General features: G+C 35.5%; 1 protein-coding gene across 9 annotated transcripts in view; it reads left to right on the forward strand.

Annotated features, from left to right (window-relative positions):
- The window catches only part of PDS5B (PDS5 cohesin associated factor B), a 183,483-nt gene that overhangs the window by 146,219 nt on the left and 20,972 nt on the right, over positions 1-16,292 (forward strand). For all 9 annotated transcript variants that reach the window (XM_059041609.2, XM_067016965.1, XM_059041611.2 and 6 more), the window contains exons 22-24: positions 617-685; positions 2,106-2,242; positions 11,114-11,237. In XM_059041609.2, coding sequence (XP_058897592.1) covers positions 617-685; positions 2,106-2,242; positions 11,114-11,237 — 330 coding nt within the window. The remainder of the gene's footprint in view (positions 1-616; positions 686-2,105; positions 2,243-11,113; positions 11,238-16,292) is intronic.

Here is a 16,292-nt window from a genome sequence, read left to right on the forward strand (position 1 = left end):
GCAGATACCTTTTCCTTCATCATTTATGAACTATAGCTGACACTTGAGCAACATGGAAGTTAAAGGTGCCAACCCTTTGTGTCATGGAAAATCCTAATATAATCTGTAGTCAGCTCTCTGTATGTGGTTCCTCCCTATCCACGGACATTTCTGATTCAATCAGCTGTGGATTGTGTATTACTGTAGCATGTGTTCATTTAAAAATTTACGTATAAGTGGACCTGCGCAGTTGAAACTTGTCTTGTTCAAGGGTCATCTGTACACTTTTTGGCTCCATTGATTTTTATCTTAGTCCTTGCCAACTGCTTTAAATAATTGAAACAGCAGACTTAAAGGGGATTGAGTAAGGAAGTATATATATATATATATATATATATATAAGTGGTTAAAGTTGGTCCTATCTCACACCTACAAAGAACCAGCTGGTGATGGATGTATAAGGTTCATTTGTAGTGCCAGTGAAGACAGGCCTTTCACCCTTTTTGAGTAAGTAACAGAAAACATAATCATGTATAATGACTGTTGTTGCAGAAGATAAAAATTTCATTCATTCACTAAATATTAATTACACATGAGAATGTGTATTTGTGTTTTAAAGTCCTTAATTTTTGTTTAGCTTCCAGGAAAAAAGACAACTAAGCTTTGGGTTCCGGATGAAGAAGTTTCACCTGAGACAATGGTCAAAGTGAGTGATATGCATAGATCTGTTGATTTTAATATATTTAATATACTGTATTATTATTATAGGTGTTAAAATGTCTGTTCCTGTTATGAAGATACGGCTATTAAAATCATTCAGGTTTTTATATTTATTATATGACATTATCCTCTGTGCTGTGAGAGTGTAGGGCAGTAATGAGAAACTTGAGGCCTGTGGGCAGCTGCTCATAATCTAGTTTGGAAAACAAAGTTTGAAAACTTCCTCCATGTTGCTGCTTCTTAGATACACGCCTTTTAATGGGAAAAGGCAGTGCTGGTTTTCTTATGTACATTCTCCTATTCAGCAAAGATGGTCGTCCAGGTTTTAAGACGATTCATCTTTTCCATGGGATTTGATATACTTTTTTATTTTTATTAAAAAAAATTCAACCTGTAATTTCTTGAATTAGGAGTTATGGGTAAAGAATTGCTCATCACAGCTGTAAAGTATTGCTTTACTAAAACTGTCTGTTCTCTGTAATGTAGACCTCATATCAAGCCACTGTCCAAGGTATAAAGGCCAGGAACAAATATATTAAATATTGTTTTTCTAATTGTAATTTCTTGCAAATCATTGCGTTGTGTGTGTATTTGCTTATGTTTCATATTGTGAACTACTTTGTCACATTATTGCAGCTTCAGATTCTGATACTATTTCTCCAGACCTGTAGGGCAGTCTTTCCTTTAGCATCATTGAATGATGCTTGAAACTTTTGAGTTCCAGTATAAACCTGTTTTCTCAGCATTGGTCTCAAGCAGCAGTTTTGTATAATTGGGCAGCACTGCACTAGAAGGCAGGCCGCCTACGCTTAAGTTCATGGTTACCAAGTGGCCCAAGAAGAGGATCTTAAGACTGTTAGCCACATGCCACTGTTCAAAACCCATTTAGCTCCGGAGCCTCAGTTCTGTAAAAATTAAGATAATATGTGAAAAAGAGATAATATGCACCCCTTTGAAAAGGGCTGTTGCAAGCCTTAGAGGCAGTAACAGGTTTTAAAGTACTAAGTACTTCATAATTGTCAAATGCAGTACAAATGTAAGGTGGTATCAACTCTTAGACACAAAAGATGAATATAATTTTCAGTCGGGATCTTTGTGGACTAGGGAAGTTAGCACGATTTTACTGTGGGTTCTAAAGGGTAGAGTGTTTGTTGGGGAAACATTTTTTAAAAAGCAAAAAGTACCAGTTTTTAGATAAATCATTCATTTGTCAACTACCTGGGGGTGAGACATCTTTAATTTAAAACATTCAAAGTTATCTTCACACGTGCAGAAAAAAATAATTTTTTTCTTTCCTTTTCTTAAAAAGCATCTGTTAAAAACACTTCTTCATTCTTTTTCAAGGCTGATATAGAATTTCTTTAAATGGTAGCAATATTTTATTTGTCAATTTGTATTTTAAATAGATTCAGGCTATTAAAATGATGGTTCGATGGCTACTTGGAATGAAAAATAATCACAGTAAATCAGGAACTTCTACTTTAAGATTGCTCACAACAATACTGCATAGTGATGGAGACTTGACAGAACAGGGGAAAATTAGGTATGTAATTACAACTTCAGAGTTCTTTGGATTACACACTATTTTAATGTCTGGTGTAATTGTTGAATGATGGTTTCTTTTTTAAAAGATAATAATTCTTTGTAGGTAGGCATATATTTTTATTGTAATAGGCTTTTGTATAGTGGTTATTTCAAAGTGACAGTCTCTTGTCTAGTGCAAGGTACTGCTGTACAATCTTAAGTATTTTAAACAATAGATGTTTACTTTTTTGAATATCTAATGTGAAAATGTTAGTGTACCAATCAATAACTCATGTTTTACATTCTTGTTAATGTCTAAAGCTAAAAGAACAGACTGGATAGAAGGCAACTTACTGAATCTGTTTCCAGAAGTATAAATATATGCAAACGTGAAAAATGCACTTGATGCAAATTTTTAAAAATACACATACCTTTTTGATTATTTTGTTTTGTTTGAGAGATGTATAGTATAGTGACTGAAAACATGAGCTCTGGAGCCCAGATTCAAATCCTGGCACCACCTCTTAGCAGCAAGGTGCCTTTCAGCAAGTTACTTTAACCTCTCTGTACCTCAGTTTCCTCATCTATAAAACACATCATCTAGCTATTATGATAATCAAATAAGTTAGTATATTTAATGTATTTAGAACACTGCCCAGCACATAGTGATTAGAAGTATTGATGGTGGTAGTGGTTATTATGTCAAGGTTAGCTAAAATTTAGAAGTTTGTCCTCTGTGAAAACACAAGTGCCATTTATTGTCTCTTATTGGTAATAAAACATGTGAGAATAATTTCCCCCACCTTAACTTATGTATCTAGCTTCAAGTCTTAGGGCAAAATATAAATGGTGATTGCCAGCTGCTTAATACTTTTCCATCTTTGTTTCTTTTCTTATATGTTTTGCTCATGCTATACTTTTGGCATAGAATATTAACAGTAGCACATTCTTCTCAAACAAATCAAATAATAAGAAAACTCTGTAAAGCATTCCACATGTATAGTTCATTTATTTACCTTCCTTCAGTCTAATTAGTTGTCTTTACCTTCTACTCTTATAATTACATGCTAGTGTTCAATATTTACATAATAATTAAAGAGAAAAATTTCTTTAGTATTAATATGTTTTGTCTTAAATTTATTAATTACATTATTTATGTGCATATTTAGATCTCACCTGGTTTGGTTTTTTTTTTAATCTATTTTTGATTGCATTCGTTGCTGTGCGCAGGCTTTCTCTAGTTGAGGCGAGCAGGGACTACTCTTCGTTGCGGTGCACGAGCTTCTCATTGTGGTGGCTTCTCTTGTTGTGGAGCACAGGCTGTAGGTGTGCGGCCTTCAGTAGCTGTGGCACATGGCCTCCGTAGTCGTGGCTCACAGGGTCTAGAGTGCAGGCTCAGTAGTTGTGGTGCACAGGCTTAGTTGCTGTGTGGCATGTGGGATCTTCCCGGACCAGTGCTTGAACCCATGTCCCCTGCATTGGCAGGTGGATTCTTTACCACTGTGCCACCAGGGAAGTCCCTCACCTGTTTTTATCCATGGTATTCTTTAACAAAATCATGTGTGTACTTGAATTCTGCACATGTATTTGAATTACATTGGGTCTGCTTTTAAAAAAAAAATTTATTGAAGTATAGTTGATTTACAGTGGTATGTTAATTTCTGCTGTACAGCAGAGTGACTCAGGTAAACATTTTTATATATATATATCTTTTCATATTATTTTTCATTGTATTTTGTCACAGGATATTGAATATAGTTCCCTCTGCTATACAGTAGGGCCTTGTTTATCCATCCTATATATAAAAGTATGCCTTTACTAATCCCAAACTCCCGATCCTTCCCTCCCCTACACCTCCTCCCCCTTGGCAACCAGAAGTTTATTTTCTATATCTGTAAGTCTGTTTTTGTTTCATAGATAATGTTGATTCGTGTCATATTTTAGATTCCACATGTAAGTGATATCATATGGTATTTGTATTTCTCTTTCTGAGTTACTTTGCTTAGTATGATAATCTCTAGGTCCATTTGTGTTGCTGCAAATGGCATTATTTCATTCTTTTTTTTATGGCCGAGTAGTATTCCATTAATATTCCATTATATATACCACATCTTTATCCATTCATCTATCGGTGGACATTTAGCTTGTTTCCATGTCTTGGCTATTGTAAATAGTGCTGCTGTGAAGATAGGGGTGCATGTATCTTTTTGAATTACAGTTTTTGTCTGGGTATATGCCCAGGAGTGGGATTGCTGGATCATATGGCAACTCTGTTTTTAGTTTTTTGAGGAAACTCCATATTGTTTTCCATAATGGCTTTACCGATTTACATTCCCACCAATAGCGTAAGAGGGTACCCTTTTCTCCATACCTCTCCAACATTTGTTATTTGTAGACTTTTTAATGATGGCCATTCTGACCAGTGTGAGGTGGTACCTCATTGTAGTTTGATTTGCATTTCCCTAATAATTAGCAGTGTTGAGCATCTTTTCATGTGCCTATTGGCCATCTGTATGTCTTCTTTGGAGAGATGTCTATTTAGTTCTTGTGCCCATTTTTTGATTGGGTTGTTTGTTTTTTTGTTGTGGAGTTGTATGAGCTGTTTGTATATTTTGGAGATTAAGCCCTTGTCAGTTGAGTCATTTGCAAATATTTTCTCCCAGTCTCTGGGTTGTCTTTTCATTTTGTTTGTGGTTTCCTTTGCTGTGCAAAAGCTTTTAAGTTTAATTAGGTCCTATTTGTTTATTCTTGCTTTTGTTTCTGTTGCCTTGGGAGCCTGACCTAAGAAAACATTGGTACAATTTATGTCAGAGGATGTTTCACCTTTGTTCTCTTCTAGGAGTTTTATGGTATCTTGTCTTTAAGTCTTTAAGCCATTTTGAGTTTATTTTTGTGTATGGCGTGAGGGTGTGTTCTAACTTCATTGACTCACATGCAGCTGTCCAGCTTTCTCAACACCACTTGCTGAAGAAACTGCTTTTTCCCCATTGTATATTCTTGCCTCCTTTCTTGAAGATTCAGTATGTGGGTTTATTTCTGGGTTCTTTGTTCTGTTCTGTTGATCCATATGTCTCTTTTTGTGCCAGTATCTTGCTGTTTTGATTACTGTAGCCTTGTAGTATTATCTGAAGTCTGGGAGGGTTTCCTGCTTTGTTCTTCTTCCTCAGGATTGCCTTGGTAATTCTGGGTCTTTTATGGTTCCATATACATTTTAGGATTATTTATTTTCGTTCTGTGAAAAATGTCATGGGTAATTTGATAGGGATTGCATTAAATCTGTAGACTGCTTTGGGTAGTATGGCCATTTTAACAATATTAATTCTTTTCAATCCAAGAGCATGGGATGTTTTTCCATTTCTTTGAATCATCTTCAGTTTCCTTTGTTAATGTTTTGTAGTTCTCAGCATATAAGTCTTTCACCTCCTTGGTCAGGTTTATTCCTAAGTATTTTATTTTGGGGGGTACAGTTTTAAAAGGGATTGTTTGTTCACATTCCCTTTCTAATATTTCATTGTTAGTGTAAAGAAATGCAACTAATTTTTTATGTTAATGTTGTATCCTACTACTTTGCTGAATTCATTTATCAGTTCTAGTACTTTTTGTGTGGAGTCCTTAGAGTTTTCTACATATAATATCATGTCTCCTTTGTTGAAGACTAATTGTCCATAGGTGTGTGTGTTTATTTCTGGGCTGTCTGATAATTATCATTATGTGTGTATAACAATAATTTTACCTCTTCCTTACCAATTTGAATAGCTTTTATTTCTTTTCCTTCTCTGGTTGCTTCAGCTAGAACTTCCAATACTGTGTTGAAGAGAAGTGGTGAGAGTGGGCATCCTTGTCTTGTTCCAGATTTTAACAGGAAGGCTTTCAGCTTTTCACTGTTGAGTATTATATTGGCTGTGTGTTTGTCATAAATAGCTTTTATTATGTTGAGCTATGCTCCCTCTATACTCACTTTCATAAGGGTTTTTATCATGAATGGGGGATGTTAAATTTTATCAGATGCTTTTTCTGCATCTACTGAGATGATCATGTGGTGTTTGTCCTTTCTTTTGTTCATGTGATGTATCACATTGATTTGCATATGTTGAACCATTCTTGTGACCCTGGGATGAATCCAACCTGATCATGGTGTATGACCTTTTTTATTTGTTGTTGGATTCAGGTTGCTGATATTTTGTTTATAATTTTTGTGTCTGTTCATCAAAAATATTGGCCTATAATTTGCTTTATGGTGGTGTGTTTGTCTGGTTTTGATATCAGGGTGATGGTGGCTTCATAGAATGTCTTTGGGAGTGGTCCTTCCTCTTTAGTCTTTTGTAAGAGTTTGAGAAGGATCAGTATAAGTTTTTCTTTGTATGTTTTGTAGAATTCCCCAGTGAAGCCATCTGGTCCTGGACTTTCATTTGTAGGAGTTTGTTTGTTTTCTCAGATTCTATATCATTCTAGTGGTTGGCCTGTTCAAGTTATCTGTTTCTTCTTGATTCAGTTTTGGTGGGCTGTATGTTTCTCGAAAGTTGTCCGCTTCTTCTAGGTTCACATTATTGTTCAAGTATTCTCTTATTATTATTTTTTTTGTATTTCTGTGGTATCAGCTGTGATTTCTCATCTTTTATTTCTTACTTTGTTTATTTATGTCTTCTCTCTTTTCTTCTTGGTGAGCCTGGCCAGAGGTTTGTCAATTTTGTTTACCCTTTCAAAGAACTAGCTCTTGGTTTTATTGATTTTTTTCTATTGTTTTTTAAATCTCTACTTTAGTTATTTCCTCTCTGATCTTTATTATCTCCTTCAGTCTGCTGACTTTAGGTTTTGTTTGTTCTTCTTTTTCTAATTCTTTTAGGTGGTGGGTTAGGTTGTTTATTTGAGATTTTTCTTGTTTCTTAAAGAAGACCTGTATTGCTATGAACTTCCTTCTAAGAACTACTTTTGTTATATCCTGTAGATTTTGTATGGTTGTGTTTTCATTGTTATTTGCCTCAAAGCATTTTAAAATTTCTTCTTTGATTTCATTGTTGCCCTGTTGGTTTTTTAGTAGCATATTGTTTAGTCTCCATGTAATTGTTTTTTTCTCATTCTTTTTCTGTGGTTGATTTCTGGTCTCATGCCATTGTGGTCAGAAAAGATGCTTAAATTTGTTGAGGCTTGTTTTGTGCCCTAGTATGTGGTCTCTCCTAGGGAATGTTCCATGTGCCCTTAAAAACAATGTGTATTCTGCTTTTTTTGGATGTTATGTACTGAAGATATCAATTAAGTTTAACTGTTCTGTTGTATCATTTAGGATCTCTGTTGCCTTATTGATTTTCTGTCTTGAACATCTGTCCATTGATATGAATGGAGTGTTAAAGTCTCCTACTATTATTGTATTCCTGTCAGTTTCTCTCTTTATGTCTGTTAGTATTTGTTTTATGTATTTGGGTGCTCCTATATTGGGTGCATATATGTTGGGAAGTGTAATATTCTCTCCTTTTTATCATTAATAAATATAATGATTAATAATTAATAAATATAATTTTATCATTATATAGTATCCTTTTTTATCTTTCTTTATAGCCTTTGTTTTAAAGTCTGTTTTGTCTGATATGAGTATTTTGACCCCCGGTCTCTTGTCATTTCTGTTTGCATGAAATATCTTTTTCCATCCCCTCACTTTCAATCTGTGTGTGTCCTTTGCCCTAAAGTAGGTCTCTTGTAGGCAGCATATTGTAGGCTCTTGTTTTGTTTTTTTTAATCCAATCTGCCACTCTGTGTCTTTCGATTGGAGCATTTAGTCCATCGACATTTAAGGTAATTATTGATAGATATGTATTTATTGCCATTTTAAACCTTGTTTTCCCATTGATTTTATATTTCTTCTTTGTCCCTTTCTTTTCCTTTTTCCTTTTGTGGTTTGATGATTTTCTTTTGTGTTATTCTTATGTTCTCTTCCTTTTTGTTTTTGTGAATCTATTGTATGTTTTTGATTTGTGGTTGCCCTGTTTTTCAAATATGATAACACTTTTCCTATATCTCCTTACTTTAGACTGGTAGTCATACAAGCTCAAACAAATTCCAAAAAAAATGTATGTTTTCTTACTCTCCTCCGCCACATTTTATGATTTTGATGTCCTCTTTTACATCTTCATGTTCACACTTTTGCTGTTCATTGTGGTAATCATCACTTTCACAGAAATTTTTTGATGTTTTTTTTAATCTGTGTACTTGCTTATTTAAGTGATTTACCAATTCTGACTTTCTCTTTCATATGGATTCTTACATCTTTTCTACTTAGAGAAGACCTTTCAGTATTTCCTTTAGGATAGGTTTAGTATTACTGTATTCTTTTAGTTTTTGTTTGTCTGAGAAATTCTTTATCTTTCCTTCTATTGTAAGTGATAGTCTTGCTGGGTAGAGTATCCTAGGTTGCAGATTTTTCCCTTTCAGAACTTTGAATATATCTTGCCATTCCCTTCTGGCCTGCAATGTTTCTGTAGAGAAATCAGCTGATAACACTTTGTTTTTCTCATGCTGCCTGTAGAGTCCTCTCTTTATCTTTAACATTTGTCATTTTTATTATAATATGCCTTGGTGTAAGTCTGTTTGGGTTTATCTTGTTCAGGACCGTCTTTGCTTCCTGTATCTAGATATCTCTTTCCTTTAGGCTTGGGAAGTTTTCAGCCTTAATTTCTTCAAATACATTTTCAATCCCTTTTCCTCTTTCCTCTTGTTCTGGAATCCCTATTATGCATATATTGACATGCTTTATATCGTTCTTTTTTTTTCATTTGGGTTTCTGTCTGTTGTTCTAACTGGGTGATTTTCATTATTTTATCTTCCACATCACTTATTCCTTCTTCTGCAGTATTCATTTTGCTATTCATAGACTTTAGTTCAGCTTTCGTCTCTTCAAATGAATTCTCTATTTTTTCTTGGCTCCTCCTTATAGTTTCTAGGTCCTTCTTACAGTAATCTGCATCTCTGTCTATAGCCTATCTTAATTCCTTCAGTATTTTCATTATCTCCTTTTTGAACATGGTGTCTATTATATTGAAGCAGTCTGTTTCATTGTTTGTTCTTTCAGGGCAATTCTCTTGATCTTTTCATTGGGAATGATTCCTCTGCTTCTTCATTTTACTTATATTTCTCTTGCTCTATGAGTTTAGGAGAAACAGTTATATACTGTGGTCTTGGAGGGTATTTTTATGTGGGAATATCCCTGTGTAGCCTGCATGGGTTTAATATTTTTTGGTGTGAGGGCTGTTTTTAGTATGGATGCCTACCACCCCTTTCCTCAGTGTATGCTGGCCATTATCCCCTTGATAGGAGGTGTGACTGGAGCCTGCACAGGATATTGACCAGGGCCTTCTCTTTGCTCTGTGGTTGTCATTGCCCTGTTGGGGCAGGGTCTGCTCCCTAGCTGTTGGAGTAGAAGCCCCAGATAACGTTTCTAAGCTGTGGTGCAAGGTAGGCGGGTTTGGAATGCTCCCACTGGGAGAGGAGCCACTGAGTGTTCTTCCACTGGAGCTGTTCAACTGAGTGTGCTCTTTTGTGTCCCCTTTCATCTGTTGTGCAGACTCACAAAGTGCACTGTTGTTGGTACTGCCCTCGGCCCCACGTCAACTGTGGGTATGCCAGCAGTCATCCCTGGTGTCTCTCAGGAGTTGTTTCCACAAGGCCACCAGTGCAGATCCACTGAAGTCAGGTCCCAGGACTACAGTAGTCGTGCACCTGGACCCACTGTGGGAGCTATGGAGGCAGCTCAGACCCTAGCCCGGCCCAGCCCCCATGTGTACGTGCCCACAGAGCCTGCAACTGCTAAGACCTGACGTGTCCCCGCGCGGGAGCACTCATTGGGTCTCCGTTTTTAAACCGGGTCTTCAAAAACATAGTTGTAAAGTATTGTAATTATTTATTTTTTATTTATACTAAAACAACTCCCAACAAGAAAAATCAGACTTTCTTTAGCAGTGGTTGGGTGATTTATTGCTGTTGATGAACTGAAAAGCACCTCTGGGACCTGTAACTTCAGAACCTTATTAATGTTGGCATACGTTCAGTAAATATTTTTACAAAATCCTTAGAAAGATAAAGGAGGAGTCTTAAACCAACTAGATCATTAGATCTTGGAAGACTGAGATTTGTCTCTTTTAAGTCCCTCTCAGTACCGTATATAAAATTGACACATATTTGTTGTATGAATATTAAATAATAATCTTTTACTATGGAACTACATAGTGGATCCTAATTAACAAGTTAGAGCTTCCCTCCTTACATTAGTCCAGTTACATTAGTAATTCATCTAACAAGTCACTGTATTAGGAAGGATTGTTTAAATATATTTACTAGTCAGGAATTTCCTAATTGTTTAATAAGTATGTCCCATTTAGCAAAAATTTTCTTTCCTTAAACTTAAATATAGGCTCTTGGGGCTATTTCAAAGATTGAATACTAGCTAAAAGTAGTTAATGTTTTATCCACTACACCTGCTTTCATTCCACTTCTTTTGTACTTAGCACCATAGTTTTAGTTGACTAATTAGGAAGTTAAGATATTTTATGCCTAATATATAAGTAAACACATATTAAAAAAAAATCTGTAGTGGAAGACTTAAGACCTAACAACTAAACATACAAATATATTTGTTCTAGGCTTGGCCGAAAGCTGTTTTGTGTGGGATAAGAGAATTCAATGACTAGCATAGACTTATGTTCAGGACAAGAATTTTGTGGCATTACATACCATCTTAGAGAAGTTAAGGAGACATAATATGGTGTTCAGTATCACTAAATCATTTTCTGCCCTTTTTTTTCTTGGCCAGAGGAATTTTTATAAAATTCGATATTCAAAGTAGGAATGATTTTGTGCAGACATTTAGAAATCTAATTCACGTTCTTTCTTGCTTATTTTTCAGTAAACCAGATATGTCACGTCTGAGACTTGCTGCTGGGAGTGCTATTGTGAAGCTGGCACAGGAACCCTGTTATCATGAAATTATCACATTAGAACAATATCAGCTATGTGCTTTAGCTATCAATGTAAGGAAAATGGCTATATAGAACATGACTTTCTGTGGTCTTTGACTTTTAGGAAGGAGAAAGTCCACCATGATAAAGAGATAAAAATTTTGAATGTTTGTGTCTCCTCTTGGAAAATTTATGTATGTGAAACATTTCAGAGTTCTAAAACTGTCATTTGAATTGTGGGTTGCTGACATAGTACAGTTGATTCTTGTTATTTGCAGTAGTACACAACTTTGTTTTTTGTCTGGTTCTGTTTAATGGCACCTTTTTTAGTGTATAGTTGTTTCATTAACATTGAACTCATGGCCAACAGCGCGCTGTAACTCATGCTTGAGAAAAGCTTATGTGACACAGATTTTCTCCATAAGGCACATACAGCCTTCTTGATCTTAGGAACACGAAACAGCACTTCAGCAGTATGCATGGGAGCTATTTTAAACAACAGAATCACCAATAAAACGTATAAAAATGCAAAAATGTGGCACTAAATAGACCACCAAACAGACATTTGTTAATTATAATGAACACTGAAGCAGGGAGACAGAATGTTGCTTTGTTTGACTTTAGCTGGGACGTGTGTCAGGCGACTCAAACTTTTCACATCTCTGTGCATTTACTCTTTTTTTTTTAAACGTCTTTATTGGAGTATAATTGCTTTACAGTGGTGTGTTAGTTTCTGCTGTATAACAAAGTGAATCAGCTATACTTATACATATATCCCCATATCTCCTCCCTCTAGCATCTCCCTCCCTCCCACCTTCCCTATCCCACCCCTCTAGGTGGTCACAAAGCACCAAGCTGATCTCCCTGTGCTATGCGGCTGCTTCCCACTAGCTATCTATTTTACATTCGGTAGTGTATATATGTCCATGCCACTCTCTCACTTCGTCCTAGCTTACCCTTCCTCCTCCCTGTGTCCTCAAGTCCATTCTCTAGTAGGTCTGCATCTTTATTCCTGTCCTCCAGCATTTATTGTTTGTAGATTTTTTGATGATGGCCATTCGGACTGGTGTGAGGTGATACCTCATTGTAGTTTTGATTTGCATTTCTCTAATGATTAGTGATGTTGAGCATCCTTTCATATGTTTGTTGGCAATCTGTGTATCTTCTTTGCAGAAATGTCTATTTAAGTCTTCTGCCCATTTTTGGATTGGGTTGTTTGGTTTGTTTTTTTTTTTTCAAAAGAATTTTCAGAATATTTTATTGCTATCGTAACCTTAGATAACCTTAAGTAAAGTCATACTACATGATGTACGCTTGTCTAAACTCCTCTCAATAATCCATATTCTTAAAATAACAAGCTGTAGCATCAAACTAAGTTTATATTCTCAATCATTTACCATGTGAACCTTTCACAGATAAGGAAACTAAGGCACTTTATTTTTCCTGATAAACTAAGTTAGGGCTGATTTATTTATTTTTAGATTTGGTAAAACTTGTCAGATACTCTATGCCTTAGTTGCACTTATTTATTTATTTTAATTTTTTTAACATCTTTATTGGAGTGTAATTGCTTTACAATGGTGTGTTAGTTTTTGCTTTATAACAAAGTGAATCAGCTATACATATACATATATCCCCATATCTCTTCCCTCTTGCGTCTCCCTCCCTCCCACCGTCCTTATCCCACCCCACTAGGTGGTCACAAAGCACCGAGCTGATCTCCCTGTGCTATGCGGCTGCTTCCCACTAGCTATTGGTTTTACATTTGGTAGTGTATATATGTACATTACACTCTCTCGCTTTGTCCCACCTTACCCTTCCCCCTCCCCATGTCCATTCTCTAGTACGTCTGTGTCTTTATTCCTGTCCTGCCCCTAGGTTCTTCAGGACCTTTTTTTTGTGTTTGTGTGTGTGTGTCAGACCCTAGGTCCATTCACTTCACTAGAAATAACTCAATTTCGTTTCTTTTTATGGCTGAGTAATATTCCATTGTATATATGTGCCACATCTTCTTTATCTATTCATCTGTCGATGGCCAGTTAGGTTGCTTCCATGACCTGGCTATTGTAAATAGAGCTGCAATGAACATTGTGGTACGTGACTCTTTTTGAATTATGGTTTTCTCAGGGTATATGCCCAGTAGTGGGATTGCTGGGTCATATGGTATTTCTATTTTTAATTTTGTAAGGAACCTCCGTACTGTCCTCCGTAGTGGCTGTATCAATTTACACTCCCACCAATAGTGCAAGGGGGTTCCCTTTTCTCCACACCCTCTCCAGCATTTATTGTTTGTAGATTTTTTTTTTTTTTTTTTTTTTTTTTGCGGTACACGGGCCTCTCACTGTTGTAGCCTCTGCTGTTGCGGAGAGATGGCTCCGGACATGCAGGCTCAGCGGCCATGACTCACGGCCTAGCCGCTCCATGGCACGTGGGATCTTCCCGGACTGGGGCACGAACCTGTGTCCCCTGCATTGGCAGGTGGACTCTCAACCACAGCACCACCTGGGAAGCCCGAAACATATAGTTTTATAAAGATGTGATAGAGGTTAATTTTAGGACAGAAGCATTCCTTATTACTCAGTGAATTAGAATTTCAAGTTATTAACAGTGATACTAATGAATTCATATTCCAGTCTTGCAGATTTCATATTAGAGTACTGTAATATTTGAACTCTGTAACTTTACAAGTTTTCAGCATCATTGAGAAAATTAAAGAAAAAGGACTTCTATAGAGTATATATGATATTCCAATATGAGTTTTTCATAATTTGGTTATTTTACACTTGATTTTCCTGTTCTTTTTCAAGCAGTCTTATGTATAAGAATTTGGCACTTTTTAGGGATACTTGCAGTTTTTCTCTCCATTTTCTGCTTCCTTCTACTGCTATTTAAAAAATTGCTGCTTATGTATAACCCTTAGACATAAACAGTCATCTGTTTTTTAATTGTAATTATTTTATCAATTTATAGTACTTCAGTGTTTAAAACAGCTATTCCAAATTCTGTTTATTATGATTTGTTTTAGTTTTTGGTGTTGCTATTCAGATATTAGACTAAACAATAGCAGAAATGAGATTTTGCGGAGCCCATAATTTCCTGGTTTAGTTTTCCCCCTTTAATTTTGGAGATAATCTTATTTTTCAATAAAATGAAAATTAAATGTATATATTAAATTTCTTAGAAAACAAACTATATAATTACTTTTTCAAATTGGTAGTACTTGCAGTTGGTTGAGTTGTTGGATTCTTGGTCTGGTATTTTTTAGGGTATTGGTGTTGTCAGTTGTGAAGTAGAAATTTTTTTTTTTTTTTTAAGAGACGTATGAAAATATGTTAAAAGAGATGGGCTTTGTTTGAAACTCCCTGTGTATAATAAGCATGTGCAGGTCATTAGTTAAATGTCCATTATGTGCAAAAAGCATGCGTACTTGGTAAGTTCTAGAGACTTTCTTTTCTAGCACACTATTTGTTTTATGTTACTATCTCAGTCACCAGATTCCCAAGGTGAACGTTCAGATTACCTAAGTTTAAAGATTGTTTTGAAATTCTGACTGTGGAACATGTGTTCTGACTCTTGAACATCTGTTCAGAGTTAATTATTAGCACATTCTTACAACTTACAAACATGAGATTACCCTATCCTATGCAAAACTTTTTCCTAATTCTGCTTTTCCTTTAAACCACATGCTTGTCTCTTCTTTTAAAACCTCCAAACCTCAAGAAAGAGTAATCTGTATCTTTGTCTCTCTGATCCTGTCACTCCTCACTACTCATATTTTGCCATTTGCCTTCACTGTTTTCCAAAAATGGTCTAATTAAGTCCCCCAATCCAATGATGTTAATTTTTATTATATATGTCCTTTTTGCATCATTTGACACAGCTCATTGCACCTTTATTCTTGAAACGTTCTTCTTTGTTTTTTGTCTCCTGATCTTTGTCATGCTTCTTAACTAAGTTTTCTGGCCCTTCTCAAGTTTCCGGTCCCAATTCCAGTGCTAAACAGAAATTTCAAACTTTCATGTTCTGTGAATGTAAGACTGAATCTTTCCCAAATCTATTCTTTCCTGACATGCAGAGAGCCTCAATAAGCATTAAATAAAGCTGGTTGGCATTTCTTAGACCTAAAATCATGATTTTTATTTGACTATTTGCTTGTAGTTACACCGTGTTGCAAAAGTACAGATAATTCTGTCTCTTTTCTACAGATAATTATGTCTCTTTTTATTCATACCTTCTTAACCATTCTTACTGCTGTATCCATCGCTAGCTCTCAACTATGCTATTCTCTGTAGTTGGTTAAATTTCCCTATCACAGTTCTGATCATGTTATTCCCCTGGTCAAAAATATTTAGGCGCTTATACTCGTAAGAAAGAAAAAAATCGCATATATTTTATAATGCCATTCAAGCCCTTCTAATATTTGGGCCTAAATATACATTTAAAAATCCTGTTTATCACACCCTTTACCCATGCTTATTTCAATGAAGCTGAACATTTTTTTCTTTTATGTACCTGTGGTTTGCTGCCTTTAATTTTGTTTTCACCCTCTCATTTCTACACATCCAAATCCAACCCTTTCTGCAAATCAAGGCTCAGGCACAGACTTCTCCAAAAAACTTGCTCTTATTCTTACAGCTACAGATTTTATCTGTAGTCCTCCAGTACATACATGCATTGTGCTTAGTTATGTACCTATGGTTTATTTCTCTTTGCTTGAGTTGAGATCTTTAAAGGCAATATTGTGTCTCAGTGACCTTTGTCCTGTATTTGAATAGAAAGTAAATATGGAGGAATAGAAATTCGATAATAAGAATCTTAAAATTATTTAATAATTACTTAGGTATTTTAAAATTTGAATGCAATTCATGAAAATTTTCTGTGTACTGCTATGTGCTATGCATTGTTCTAGGTTCTGTAAATGCAAAGATGAGTCATGGCTACAGCCCTCAAGAAGATAACCTCTTAGGAGAACAGAAAATGTAAATAAGCGTTGATAACACAGTGCAGTACACAGAGTTATTGAACTATTTGCAAGATACTAGACGTAGCTCTGAGGATAATTTATACTTAAAAAGTATACTTTGCTGTACAGCAGCAATTAACACAACAGTGTAGATCAACTATATT

The sequence above is a fragment of the Kogia breviceps genome, chromosome 16 (assembly GCF_026419965.1).
Source record: "Kogia breviceps isolate mKogBre1 chromosome 16, mKogBre1 haplotype 1, whole genome shotgun sequence".
Taxonomy (NCBI): domain Eukaryota; kingdom Metazoa; phylum Chordata; class Mammalia; order Artiodactyla; family Physeteridae; genus Kogia; species Kogia breviceps.